Source organism: Canis lupus, chromosome 20 (assembly GCF_011100685.1).
Source record: "Canis lupus familiaris isolate Mischka breed German Shepherd chromosome 20, alternate assembly UU_Cfam_GSD_1.0, whole genome shotgun sequence".
In the NCBI taxonomy this organism is placed as follows: domain Eukaryota; kingdom Metazoa; phylum Chordata; class Mammalia; order Carnivora; family Canidae; genus Canis; species Canis lupus.
In genome coordinates, this window is record NC_049241.1 from 27,494,183 (window position 1) to 27,509,348 (window position 15,166).

The 15,166-nt window shown below is 46.4% G+C and overlaps 1 protein-coding gene across 6 annotated transcripts in view; it reads right to left on the bottom strand.

Moving 5' to 3' along the window:
- Positions 1–15,166, bottom strand: part of ATXN7 (ataxin 7) — a 139,873-nt gene that overhangs the window by 78,423 nt on the left and 46,284 nt on the right. For all 6 annotated transcript variants that reach the window (XM_038565937.1, XM_038565938.1, XM_038565936.1 and 3 more), the window contains exons 3-4: positions 13,667–14,005; positions 13,402–13,470 (exon numbers count right to left, since the gene is read on the bottom strand). In XM_038565937.1, coding sequence (XP_038421865.1) covers positions 13,402–13,470; positions 13,667–13,994 — 397 coding nt within the window. In that variant the 5' untranslated portion in view covers positions 13,995–14,005. The remainder of the gene's footprint in view (positions 1–13,401; positions 13,471–13,666; positions 14,006–15,166) is intronic.

A 15,166-nucleotide genomic window follows, 5' to 3' on the forward strand; every position in this document is an offset into this window, starting at 1 on the left:
AAAGACCTAGAGATAGGAATAAAGGGATGGAAGAAAATAAATTTCCTATTCAGAGGCTGAAAAAAGCAGTTTATCCTGGGAAAGAAAACCCCGATGACGTAATAGAGAGATTCAGGCACACTGTCATTTATTCCTACAAAACCAGTTATTCCAAAACCAAAACCATTTCTCTCTTCACAGCACAGTTACTCAGCCAAAAAGAGGGTGCTAGAACACTAGAAGCAAAGGCGAACAAGGGTCTATCAAACTTTATATCCAACAAGGTAAAGAATGTTATTACAGTGAACACTACCCGCATTTCCCCAACAAGAGGCCAAAGAACATTATTAGCAGGTGATCTACACTGGTTCTTCCCTCTAGGCAGACCAATTTTGCAAATTTATTCAAGACCTGTGTTGTGATAATTCCTTCTACCCAGTATTTATACCCCAAACCTATCAGCATGCCACATTTCAGTAAGAGTGATGGCTTGCTTTACATCATCACAAGATACTAATGGACAGTTTTTGATAAGGGCTACAAAGGGATAATGATATGGAGAACTCCTTTTAGGAAAGTGACCCCTAAGCTAAGGAAAGGTGTAGGGGCAGGAGAAGCTCCCCTCCAAGCAGAGGGAGCAGCATATGCAAGGGTTCCCAGAAGTGGGAAAGAGCCCAGAGTGTGTGAAGAACTGGAAAGAGGCAAACACACCTGAGGTGCTGTAGGCAAAGGGGCAAATGGAAGGTGAAGAGGTTAGATGGCCTGGCAGCGGCCGGACCAAGCAGGACCTGTGGGCCACAGGAAAAGGATCTGAATTTGCACTGGGCTACGAATCCCTACGGGATCTGCCTCCCCAACTCAGCCCAAGCCCTCAGCATGTGACTTCTACCATATTTCTAATCAGCCTCCCCAGACACCCTGACCTCCTGCCTTTCTGTCAACACCCTAGAATCCTCTCCCAGCAGGGCCTTTGGAGTTGCTGTTCCTTCTGCCTGAAGCTCATCCACATCCAGATGGCTCATGCTTTCATATCCTGTAAGCCTTGGTTCAGAAAACTCACCCTATTTTAAACTTCTCCAGAGCACTCATTACCACCTAACATATATGTATTCTTTTTTTGTTTGTTTGTTTTTGTTTTTTAATTGTTGCCTGTCTCCTCCACTAGAATAGAAGCTCTATGAGGGCAGTTCTGGAACACTGGCTATTTTCCTGAAAATTAGAACAGAATCTAGCACAAAGTAGATGCTCAAGGCAGCCCTGGTGGCGTAGCGGTTTGGCACCACCTGCAGCCTGGGGTGTGATCCTGGAGACCAGGGATCGAGTCCCACATCGGGCTCCCTGCCTGGAGCCTGCTTCTCCCTCTGCCTGTGTCCTCTGCCTCTCTGTGTCTATGAATAAATAAATAAAATATTTTAAAAAATAAAATATAAAATGAAATAAAAAAAAAAAACAACAAAGTAGATGCTCAATAAATACAGGCTGGCTGACTGACTGAAAAACAACAACAACAAACACAAGTTTTACCAGAAACAATCCACTTTAGACTTTTTTAGAAACCTCCCTTCCTCAGTTTACTCACCCTTACCTAGACATCTGAAAGTTTCACATGAAGGAGGTAGGCTACATGCCCCACTAGCCTCCAACCTCTACATTAGCCAGGGCCAGTTCAATCTCCACACAGCCACCGTGCTGATCTCTCCACATCTACCCTCTGGGGTGACCTTCCTCCTCCTGTAATCAGCTCTACCTCCTGCCCTCCAGTGCTCCCCTCCTAGGGCTGTAGCCAGGTTCCAGGCTCCTTTGCAGAAGTGTCCCCACTCAGAAGCTGCTTCCATATGAGACTGGCTAACTCCTTCAAGGGTTAACAACAGCTCCAACTCTCCCTTTTCACCTCCTCCAGGAAGCCTTCCTTCCTTCAAACCCCTGTTTTCCCACCAACTCACTGTGTTCTCTGTGGCAAGTTACTGAGATTCTTGATTTTCTGGGGTGGCCCACTCACCATCCAAGGCCTCAGAGGCCTTGCTAAGAAGTCTGGATTTCCTCTAAGTGAACTGGGAAACCTCCAAAGGATACATAACTGCCAGTTTACTTAGCTATCCATCCTCCCCTGAGCCATCTAGATGCTTTGAAAAAGTGGCAGACAAAATTCTTTCTATCCACTCTCAACTGATGACCTCCTAACTTTTCTTTCTTACTTCACAGGAAAGAACTAATTACCTTATCTTCCCCCAATTCCATGTATCTACCTACAATCAAATCTACAATCTCTCATTAAAACAGAAAAAAAGCTTCCGTCTATCAAAGCGGAATTGTCTACTTGGGCTCTGATCCCATCCCCTTTTCTCATCTAAAAGTATTATCCTTGTGATAATCCATTTTCTCCCGTGCAACTATCCCCACTCCGGGATATTTCCAGTGGCAAACAAATATGCCCTAATATTATCCAAAATAAATAAAATAAAATGGAATAGAATAAACTATTCCCCTTTTTCCATGCACCCACCTGCCACTGCTGCATTGCTCTGTTCTCTTTCAGAGCAAAACCCTTTGGTAACCTGCCCGCATCTGTCCTCTCCACTTCCTCAGTGCTAGTCCTCCCAGCCCACTCCAACAGCCTCCTTCAAAACCCCTCCAACGGCCCCTTCCCATGAGGCATCTGCCTCTCCAACTCATCCTGATTAAGGTCATTAACCACCGCCACACTGACAAAGCCAAAGATCAATTCCCTCACCTGCCTTTGCATCACTTCACACAGCATCTGACATAGGCAATCACTCCTCAATTAAAGGTGTTTCTTCTCTTAAATTCTACACCAGCACATTCACCTGGATTCCCTTCCCACCTAGCAGAGATTCCTCCCTCCTCCTGTAGATTTCTCCTCACCCACCCATCGGCTCAATGAGAACTCTACTCTTTATGGACACTGACACTTTGGAGGAACACACCCGGTCCCACAGCTTTCCACATTCTCTGTGCACTGGTGACATAGATATACACAGTGCCGCCAGCCAGGCTGTCCCACTGAGCTCCAGACTCTATATTCACTGCCGACTCCACAGATACGTGTGAATGCTAAGTCCATCAGACATACTGTGGCCCAAACCTGAGCTCCTAACCAAGTCTCCACTTTCTCCACCATTCCTCAGATTATGGTACCACTTAGCTATTCAACCCTTACCCTTCTACCTAACCCACATCCAATTTGGCACTAAATCACATCAAAATCACCTCAAAAACATACCCTTAACAGACACCCTGTCTGCACTGCCACCACCTCTCACCTAGCTGCCTGGCCCACACTCTCCCCTCAAACCACTCAGCATATAAGAGCTGATGGTTTTCACACTTCACAATCAGGGCATTCTCCTGCTGTAGGCTCCCATTACACTTAGGATAAACCCAAATCCTGAAATCCTGACCTTTGTAAGCCTCATTTTCCTCCACTCTTCTCCATTCCCATCTTAGAGGCTTAGGTACTTGCTTTCTCCTTCCGCTTGGAACACTCTTCCCCCTCCATCCCAGAAGATCCAGTGGCCACTTTCACACCATTCATATCTCAGCTTGAATGCTAAACTCTCAGAAAAGCCTTCCTTGATCATGTTAGCTAGAACCCTCCTCCCACCCTCACATCATTAGCCTACTTTACAACGCTCTATGTCCTTGAAAAATGTTTGTGTATTTACTGTGTCTCCCTTTGGCAGAGGGCAGGGGCACTTTCTGACTTGTGTCACTCTATCTTCAACACCCATCAGAGAACCTGGCACTTAGTGGGTAACTCCATAAATATGTGCTGACCAACTGCCTGACTTGGGGGTTAGAGCTGTGCCTTCTTACCTTGTTTGCAGTCATACCCTCAGACTCTAGACCAGCAAAAGGCACACATAGAATGCCTATCAAACATTTGTGGGATAAAAACTAAATGAACAAAGGCAAAACAGCCAGAGGATTCTCAAGACAGGAATCATGCTGGACAAAATATCCTGAGGCCTGCCAAGAGACAAGGTCTAGACCTTGTCAGGAAATAAAATGACCAGGCTAGCAAGTTTGAGTCCTGCCTATTGTGAAGTGCCCAAAGCAGTTACATAGGTGTCCTTGATCAAGCAGGAATTGCCCTATGTCCAAATCCTGTAATTGACGATTTGAAATTGGCCAGAATGGGATTACAGAGAATGATGGCTTTCATGTTCCATTAGTAAAATCTTAACAATGAATATGTATTAACTTCTATAATAATAATTTTTTTTATTTTTTTCCCATTAAAACACATATATCTATACAGTTTCCAAAGAGAACAAAGTAACTTAAATGAAGAACTGCTTCAAGCTGAACTGGAAATTTCTAAGAATTAAAAAGGCAATTTTCTAAATTCCCTCACCAGGCAGAAAACCCCTTGTGACCACCCCCCCCCCCCGCCCCCCCCCACACACACACACTGTCATCCTATCTACTTCACAATTTAGTGAGGATGATTTGTTCTACTGGCTGTAATTTACCTTTCTTGCTCAGAAAAAAAAGGTCTGTAAAACTTTTTAAGAAGCTACCTGAAGACAAACTTCAGGCTTTCAGAAGAGGAGCAGTGCCACTCTTTGCAAGCAGGAAAGCACAGATAACTACACTGGGCTGCTCTCTGTAAGTCAAACAGAGAGGACTAAAGGAGGAAACAAGAATTGTCAATTCCCACTTCTCATTTGCACTGGAGCGCAAGAAAACTCGAAACTCGGGTTTGTTTCCTACCCACTGCTCCCCTGAACATGCTGAGGTTTCCTCTCACTGCCAACATACCACTTGCTAAAGGAAAACTGGCATCTCACTTCCTGCTGCTCCTCTGACAGTCCTGGACCACCACTTGATTATAGGCTTGCTCGTTACACTGCATTCTCAGTACCCATAAAATTAACAGAATTAGCAATTAACCTTTAGTGGAACAGTTAACTCTGCTAGATGCTATACAAAGTGCCGGAACTGCATCATACCAATTAAGCCTCCCAACCACTATGAGGTACTACTACTATTCCCATTTTACAGGTCAGTCAACAGAGGCTTAGCAAAGCTATGTAGCAAGTTACTCTGCAACTACAGCTGAGATTTGAGCCCACATTTGTTTAATGCCAGGGTTGGTAGTTGCTGCCTCCAAAGCTGCCTTTTTCAAACTTACCACATGGAACCCCTTTTCTGCATAACTCCTAATAGCAGCACACGGAAGGAGGCATGGCAGACACTTTGAGAAGCTGATCTAAAAGCACTGGTTCTCAAATGCCAAAATACCTAATAATCTCCAAGAAGTCCACAAAGAAATGAGAGAAGGACAATGCATTGTGCCTTTCTTAAGCTTTCAATTAAACAAAAACCAACACTGTCCTTTATTCCGAAACAGTGGCCCTCATACTTCACGATGGCAAGAATTATATGCATGTCTAATTACATATATTCTAAAATGCTAGCAGCCCTTGCATTGGTCCCAAATTTATTTAGGAAACTTTCTGGTTTGAAATATAAAAGCCTGGGACCACTAGTTAAAAGCGTTCTTCTTTTTTCCTACTGTGTTACTGGAGCTCCAGATTGTGGAAAACATTCATATAACCTAGGAGGGAAATATTTTCTGTTTTAAGACTGTGGATATAATTGATAGTAACCTATGACTTTTGCTTGCCATAAGCTTACACAGAACAGAAAAAGCATTTCATGTTAGCAGGGTCTTTATTACAAAGAGGAACAAGAACACTTAATCTAGTTTTACGTTGAGTGCCTGAAATGCAAAAACCATTCTTTTCCTTCTATCGCTCATTTATAATAATCCCTGCTGTACAAGATGAATATAAATGTAATCCTCTGCCTTTCTCTCAAAAGTACAGTAACTCCAACTGTTAAGTCTACTAACAGGCTTCTTTTTCTCCTTAGAACTTCAATCAAAAAAATACTTTAATAATCAGAGGGGTACATTTATTAAAAATACTGCCATAAACTTTGAATATCAATGTGATTAAAAGCAATCTTGCCCTGAAATGCTATTTAAATAGTGAAATTTCACTTCTTTTTTAAAGAATTCTTTCTAATGGTACAAATCCCAGATGATTGTGTTTGCTATCTGCTGCAACCTTGGCTTTCATTTAATCTTTTTTTAAAGCCAATTACTTCTAACGCAAACCACACACACTACCCCTCCCCCTCAAAGAAACGATTTTATAAAAGAACTGCTAAACACAACGTATAGACTACTCTAAGGCACAGCAAGGAAAAGGCTCTGGTACCTCTAAAATAAATTGGGAAGGGGGCAGTAAAGTTCAGTTTTTCTAGCTGAGGATAAGGAAAACAAAGTCACAGCAACCTGCTCAAGCTCATGAAAAGCAGGTGAGCATTCTGGAATGGGCTCAGCACAGCATAGGGTCAAGCATTTGGGCCATGGAGTTGTGCAGATCTGGGTTAGTCTCTTACATGCTTTGTGATCTTACCAAGGTACCTCATTTCTCCGAGCCTCAGTTTCCTCCTCTGTAAAAGGGGGAAATGATAATACCTAGATCACACGAGTGCTATAAAGATGGTAAAACTTGTACTGGCACAGAATAAAAGGTCTCACCAAACTTAAGCTGTCCACATATGTACAGGTACATTGTGAGGTATGGCAATGAGAAAGCAGGATATCCTTATAAGAAATGAGGCCACAGAACATGTAGGTCACACTCAATAATGATGCATAAATTCCTCATGCTTCATCCCCAAAGTTAAAGTTCACAAGAAACAGAACTGTAACTGGGGTAAAGCTTGTGAACCCCATCCTACTATAGCTAATGTACATGATTTCCATTAATGACAAAGCCTTCAGGGTTGAGGAATTCAGCATGGATTGTGCTTGGTGTTACACTCTTCAGCAAGTACAGAACCCTAAAAATGTGAGATATAAGAATGCTATACACCCTCTCCACCCATCAGAATGCAGATTTCTTTCCTGGTGGACCTGCCTTTTAATTCCCAAGATGATTCCGACGGAGCTTCAGCTTCTCTAACCCAAATGCCAAGGGCAGAAATTCTTAAGAATTTGAGTCAGGTACCCCTTTGAAAATCCTATAAAAGTTTGATTCTTTCTCCAATTGAGCTTAACAGAAGCCAAGCAGCATCCTTACAGTTTAAGGCTCTTGAAAGCTGAGACAATAACAGCTTTGTTGATGCTGTATTTGAATTGCCCTGAAACAGACCTATGTCCTAGAGAAAGAGCAGTGAATGACAGAAGTAGACAAGGATAGGATCCTTCTTACACAAAACCTGATATAGAGTCTCACAAGTTCCTTCTAACCCAACGTATTTCTTCAATACTGAATAAACTTTTGGTTTAAGAAGAATGGATTTTACTAAAGATTCTCCACTTCAGAACAGAAAAGTTCAAGGAGTACCAGAAGCACACTCTGCAGAATGAGTTTCCCTTCATTAACCAAGGAATCTATTAGAATAAGAATTGGCAAACTCTTTCTGCCAAGAGTCAAACAGTAAATTGTGGGCCTGGCCGACTGTATGGCTTCGGTTGCACCTACTCAACTCTTCTGTTCTTGTATGGAGAAGCCGCCACAGACATTCAGTAAATGAGCAGCTGTGGCTATGTTCCAATGAAACCTTACTATGGACTCTTAACATCTGAATCTCTTATGTTTTTCACAGGTTGTGAAACAATCATTTTCTTTTGGGTTTTTCCTTCAATGATTCACAATGTAGGAACCATTCTTAGGCAGCAGACAGGGTTTGGCCCACACACAGGCTATAGTTTGCATTAAAGAACTAAGGAGGGTGCCTGGGAGGCTCAGTTGGTTAAGCGGTTAAGCGTCAGCCTTTGGGTCAGGTCATGATCCCAGGGTTCTGGGATCAAACCCCATATCAGGCTCCTTGCTCAGTGGGGAGTCTGCTTCTCCCTCTCCCTCTAATCCTCCTCCCCATTTGTGCTCTGTCTCAAATAATAAAATCTTAAAAGGAAAAAAAAAAAAAAAAGGAGCCAAGGAGCCAGAATCAAGGAAAAAGGAATCCCTGTTGTGGGAGGGTCTCTAGGCCTCTAGGGGTCTTTCACTCCCAAGTTAGACTTTACAGGTAGAGAGTTACATACATGAACTGTCAGCAAGGGCACTGTAAACTGTCAATACAGCCCTAACTCTCACCCACAAAGCATCAAGTGTGGGTGACCTGCAACTGAATCACCTAAGTGCTCCGTAAATGAGTATTAACATAAGTCTGATGCAGTGAACTTGGATCTCACTGATTCCTGTGTCTGAAGCTCAATTTCAAACTCCAGTTGAGATGCACGCAGAATGCAAAGACTGCCACCTGTAGAAGCTTTGTACCATGGAAGAGGTCAGGAATGGCAGCCTGGCTTGCCTCAAAAGAAGGCAGAGCTCACATATAGGCTCTACTTTGCAGGACACAAGTTGAATCCATGTAAGCAGAAAAAAGAAGACCAAAAGAAATGATATGCTGTCTGGGACATGCTTCACAATAACTCAGTGTGGGGAATAGGACAGAGATGAAACAAGATTGGGCCATGACTCATTAGTTGTTTAAACTGTGTGATGGATACAAGGAGGCTCATTAAAATTTTTTTCTGTACTTTTGTAGATTTTTCAAATTGTCCATAAGGAAAAGCTGCTAGAAAAATCAGGAGAGAACCCTAGAGAAAAATAGAAATGTCCTCCACTTCAGGAAGAGGGTTTTATGCCTATCATCCAATTACTTTAACAATACTTCACACAGTTACCTATTTGTTTTCACTTGACTGAACATTTTTTTTTTCCCTAGGAAAGAAACACTTGGCATTTTTTTTTCCTAGGAAAGTCAACACATCCATGTTGACTCGGTCTTTGTTGATTGAGGATACCCACCTCCTAGTCAGTTTTTTTTTTTTTCTTTTAATCTAGCTGCTTGTAGATGCCAATAACCTCTTTTTCATCTTGCCCTAGGCTCAATTATGTCACCCTTATTATGACAGGGAAATCACCTGTCATCAAGTGTGGCTATCACTCTGGGTTGCCATCCTACTCCCTTGCCTAAATATCACAGATAAGAGAGGTGGTGTCCTGTCTGCACTTTCTGGAAAGTGTAAATGGAGTGCTAAACTCAGGACAAAACAACAGGAAGTGCTGAAAGACAGCCTCTGGCCTTCCCTGGGGCCATAAAGCCTACCTCCCACAGAACAGGTACCTTTGTGGGGGGGGGGGGGATGTCACAGTGGAAAATTTATCATTTGACTTCTTCATCCTTGAGTGACTCAGTTCAATCTTTCTAAATAGCCCAATTAATTCATTTTGGGCAGCAAATATTTACTGAGCACAAATGGTGCAGAAGCTGAATATGCCTCCATCAACAATGCTCCTGTCCTCTGGGAGCTGACATTCTAATGAATGAGCCACCACATAATACATACTTTCCACTGGTGACAGGATAAGTGTCTATTGGAGAGAAAAATACAGGCTACTTTGTTTTACAGCAGGTGGCTTAAAAGAAGTTAGAGATGCTTTTCCCAAGAAAATGTCATTTTTCCAACTCTACTGCTGACTCCCACAATTACATGATTTTTAAAAAAAATCTGCCATGAAATTAAGACATTTAACATTTTCATTTTTTAAGGCTCCCTATATGTTGGGGCACTAATATGGAAACCTTAATCAGTTACTCATACCAACTGATTTCATCTAAAAACAATTTTGTTAAACATAGAATTTCACAAGTCACCTCTGGAAGAAAGGGTCATTTTTCTTCTAAGTTTAATTGTTTGAAAAAAGTAAAAATGTATTATCCATTTTTTCCTACCTAGGTCAACTCTGCTATCAACTAATATTACAAATTACAGAAAACAAAAGGCAATAAAAACATGAGGATGCAAACGAAAAATAGGCCGACCTCTGAGAGATAACTGAAATTTTATCCTAACATTTGCCTACCTGTGCTAATTGGAAGAAAAGGGATGATATATTAGGTAAACCACAAATAATCTCACTTCCATTTAAATCAATAGTTCTAAATTCTCCTGCAGCATTAGCCCTTAGGCAGTCTTGCCATGAGGGAACTGGCCAAACTAAGCTACAAGAGGAAAAAGAAAAGGACAGAAATCCTGGCTTAGCAGTTTTAAATTCTGGAGTTATGAAGGATCCTCGAGAATTCAAGAGAAGCTGTGGACAGCTGCCCTAGAAAGTAGACATACATACTTCCACTTAGAATTTCAGGGCAACTATAACAGCCCTGAAGCCCATTCAAGTCCCAGACTAAAACCCCTTGACCCAAATACAGAAATACTGAAATCAGAAATCAAGTCTAAGATTATCAGCAGTTTAAAGGGTTGAAAGAATTAGTATGCACTGAGTCATTTTCCATACGTTATCTAACGTAAGGTCCACACTCCGACAACCTTGAGAAGTAGGTACTATCATCTCTTTTTACAAAGAGGAAAGCTAGATTCTGACAGGTTAAATAACAAATGCCAAAGTTAAGCAATCTGCTGTCACATACAGGTTTTTAACTCTTAGGTCCACAATCACGAACTGGATGAGAACTCAAGAAGTATGGTTCACAGTCCTAAGCATTTTCCAAGATGGGAAGTTTCTGATTTTTAGTGCTTCAACCATATGATCAACTTATCTACATTTCTTCTCCATGTAATCTCCCTGCCAAGCAGAATTAGTACAGATTTAGCTCCATGCACCTCTTCTTGTAAGGAGATAATCTCAACCAGAGACAAAAGACAACTGTCTAACAATTTTTGATAATTTTAAAATGTATTTTGGAGTGCCTGGGTGGCTCAGTTGGTTAAGTATCTGCCTTTGGCTCAGGTCATGATCCCAGAATCCTAGGATGGAGCCCTGCACTGGGCTCTCTGCTCAGGGGGAGAAGCCCACTTCTTCTCCCTTCTCCTTTCTCTCTCTCTCTCGCTCTCTCCCTCAAATAAAATATTTAAAAATTAAAAGGTAAAAATAAAATGTATTTTCATTTCTTAAAAAGTCTAACATGAGCTGCTGGTTAGACAAAGCCCACTGCGTGGGTGCTGAACATTCTCATGCCTGAATTTTAAAACTGGCTCAGAAAATCATAAAGTCACAAATGAATTAAAAACTGACTGAATTGGGATCCCTGGGTGGCGCAGCGGTTTGGTGCCTGCCTTTGGCCCAGGGCGCGATCCTGGAGACCCGGGATCGAATCCCACGTCGGGCTCCCGGTGCATGGAGCCTGCTTCTCCCTCTGCCTATGTCTCTGCCTCTCTCTCTCTGTGACTATCATAAATAAATAAAAATTCAAAAAAAAAAAAAAAAACTGACTGAATTAAAAACTTCAGTCTCAAAACACCAAGGTAGGGGATCCCTGGGTGGCGCAGTGGTTTGGCGCCTGCCTTTGGCCCAGGGCGTGATCCTGGAGACCCGGGATCGAATCCCACATCGGGCTCCCGGTGCATGGAGCCTGCTTCTCCCTCTGCCTATGTCTCTGCCTCTCTCTCTCACTGTGTGCCTATCATAAATAAATTAAAAAAATAAATTAAAAAAAAAAAAAAAAACAACACCAAGGTAGAATTTCGGCCATCCTGTCCCATTCAGCATCCTCTGAATAGTTAGAAGAGCTTTTAAAACACAGCACCTTTAATAATCACTAATCATTTGATAGGTCAGATGCACACACAACCAACTCTTATGACCCCATTTTGCCTCAAGAAGATAGTCAAGAGGTCTTAGATCCTCATGGTAAAACCTGCTGAAAATTACATATATGGCCAAAACTGGGTTCAGGCCACTAAATTTGGTTGGGTCTCACACCAGACCAAGTTGCCCAGTGAAACACGAATGTACTTACTCATCCTCTATTGGGGAATTACCAATAATTAGCACGCTGTTTTCACACAGATTTAGAAACCCTTTATGGGAAATGTATCCACACCCAAAAGAATAAAAACTAAGAACAGGAGTGGGTCAGGTCCTCTAATGCTCTACTCCAACTGCTTCCTATGAGAGTTGCCACCTAGTGATTTTAATTTTTTAAGCCCAGGCGGACTGCCAACTCAACACTAAAACCGGACTAACAACTGATTTTTCCTATTGCAACATCACCAGCAAGTCCTTTGCTTTCCCTCTCTTTCCTTCGCAAACACCTATTCTCATTTTCAAAATCAACTAATTTGCTCTATAATCTGTTCCAATTGGAAGCTCTCACAGAGCTGCCACTGGTATTACTCTTCCTCCCAGTGCCAAGAAGCCAACAAGAGGCCAGTTCAAAACACCAAAACAGCAAACGTGAAAAAAAAAAAAAAAAGAGAGGCCCTAAAAACAAGAAGTAAATATGGAGACAGTAACAAAGGGCCAACTCTGGACTTTAAAACGTTCAGCTCGCCAAAAATTCTACCTATTCTTGGGTGCTGGACAGTAACTGCCAAAGTAGATGGCTACACATGAGGAATGAAATTGCATTGGGGAATAGAAACTCAGTATTTTGGATACCAAATCTCATGTAAGGCCTTGTCCTTACTGCCACTGAAAGAGCAACTTAAACTGAACCTAAAATCGATTGGCCTCCAGAAATCCTTTGTGACCACAGTGTGCCCAGGCCTGGCACAGGCATTAGACAGCAAAGTTGACTATTCAGGGAAAAATAAAATCGGGAAGGGGAGGGGAGGGGACGGGGGGGGGGGGGGGGGGGGGGGGGGGAGTCGGCCGGTTCCTAGATACCTGACCTCTCATTTGGAGACACACCTTCAGCTACAAATATTTTCCTAAGCATCCTTCCCTAAGTATCAAACAGTTTTATTAAAAACTGACCAATAATTAAGATATAGGGTTTCACTAACTATGGACACTAAAGGCTCGTTTCACCATATAGAATTCTGGACTTTTTCCTGCCCTCATCTTGGCCGCTCACACGTACATAAAGTCTGACCAATTCCTCAGTTGTGATGATCCTTCTGTGGCATCCTAAACTCTGTAGCTTAAATCCCATGGAAATAAGGCTGCACAGATAACGTGTTATCTTTTCTAAGGTTTGCAACCAGTTTTGATTGCCAGCAGACAACAACTGGTGGAAAGATTTCCTTTCCAGAGACCCCGAAAGCATTCGTGGACACGCTTTCCAAAGCTTGAGAATTACTTTCTCCACTTGTGTTTCTCAGGAAGAGGGTCAGACCAGGAGGGATTTGGGTTAAACTCACCGCCCGTCCCCAAAGCTTATCATTGAGCAAGGCGGCTCAGGCTGCACCACGCCAGGCCTCGACAGAAGGGTTCCGGGACGCTCCCCATTACAGGAAGCCCTGGAAACCAGATTTTCCAAACGTTCCGCTCTCCCCCTCTTCCTCCTCGGACAGCAGCATCCTCGCGAGGGTGCGGAGCGGGTAAGGTGGGACAGAAATCCCCCACCCTGGTGAGGCCGGCTAGTAAAGTTCCTCAAGGTTTTGCAGGAACTCCAAAGGGGGGCTGGACTCACCTTCGCGACAGAGCCCCATGACTTCGCGGTTTTTCCCAAACTCCTTGAAACTTTCGTCCAATTCCGTCCCTAGGAGACACACACACACAGGGGGAGGGAGAGGCAGGTCAGTGCCGGAGTGTGACGCACGCGCACGCACGCACGGAGTAGGTGCGGGCACCTCCGCGCACCCCAACCGGGCGGCAGCATCCCTGACCCCGGGGGAGGGGGCGGGTCGCAGCGGGGGCACGGGGGACCTGGGGAGGGGGCGCGCGCGGACACTCACCGTCCTTCCCGGGAAGTTTGGAAGCCTCGACCCACAGATTCCACGACTGTCCCAGCATCGCTTCTGGGCTGGGCAGGGGCCTGCGCTCCCCGACGGTCGCCATTGCGGCGGCGGCCGAGGTGGAGGCGGCGCCGGGGCCGCCGTCCTCCGGCCGGAGGCGCCGCGGCGGCGGCGGCGGCGGCGGCGGCGGCTGCCGCTGGGGCTGCGAAGGCGGCGGCTGCTGCTGCTGCTGCTGCTGCTGCCGGGCGGCCGCCGCCGCTGCTCCGCCCGCTGCCGCCGCCGCTCGGCGCGGCTCCCCCCTGACGTCATCCACGGCCCGCTCCGACATTCTTTCCGCTCCTACAATGTAACAAAAAACGGGGAAAAGAGTCGCGCGGGGGCCGCTTTTAAGGAGGCGCCGGGGAGTTCCGGCGGCGTGCGCGGCCCGCAGGCCGGGTGGGGCGCGCTGACAGCGCCCCCCGGCCGCCCGGCCCTCCCAGCCCTCGCAGCCCGCCCCCTCCGGGCCACCCCCCGCCCCGGGCGCAAAGTCCGCGGCCCGGCTCGCTTTCGCTTTCGACTCCCGCGGCCCTCGGGGGAGGGGACGGGCCGCCGGCCGCCCGCCCGCCCGCCCGCCCGCCACCGCGGCGCAGGGTCCCCCGCCCGCCCCTGCCGCCGAGAGCCGCACGCAGGCCGGCGCCCCGCGCTGCCCCCGCCACGGCTGCCCGCGCCGGGAAGGCCGCGGACGCTCCCCGGCCCTCGGCTGCCCACCCTGAGGCCGCTCGCATCCCCGGGCCGGGCCGGCGGCCCCGCTCCTTCCTTCCGTCCGCGCGTCCGTCCGAGCGGCGGCGCCCGGCCGGCTCCCTTAAGCAGAGGCGCCTCCCGCCGCCTCCTCCCCCTCGCCGGTCCCTCCCTCTGCTCGCTCCGGCGAAGTTTGCACGTCAAGCCCCCGGAGCGGAGCCAGGGCCAAGTCGGAAACGCAGCCGCCTATGGAGCAGCCGGCCGGCGGGCCGCGGGCCCCGGGCCCCGCCGAGCGCAGTCGCCGTCGGGCCCTCCCGCCCCGGGGCTCGGGTTCGGGTTCGGGTTCGGGCCGGGGGCGCAGGGGGCGCAGGGGGCGCAGGGGGCGCCGGGGCCGGGGCCGGGGCCGGGAGCGCTCGGCTCTCGGCTCCGCGCTCCCCGCTCCCCGCTCGCGGGCGGCCGCGCAGCTGTCAAGAGCATGAATGGCCAAGCCGCCGCCTAACGTAGGAAACCACCGGCCGGCGAGGAAACGCGGCCCAGGTGCCGGCCCAGGTGTCAGCCCGAAGCCCGGTGTTCGCCCGAGGCCCACCACTAGAGGTCACAGCGTGCGCCCTGGGAACTTGAACTTCTCGTCTAGCAAAGAGACCATGAAATCTGTGTAAGATGGAGAGAGGCGGAGGCGAATTTTGGAGACACGACCCGAAATTTCTCTACTTGCCCTTCCACTGCTTCTAGAAGTGATTTGTTCGCCCCGGGAAACAGCAACAACAATCTTGACATTTTAAA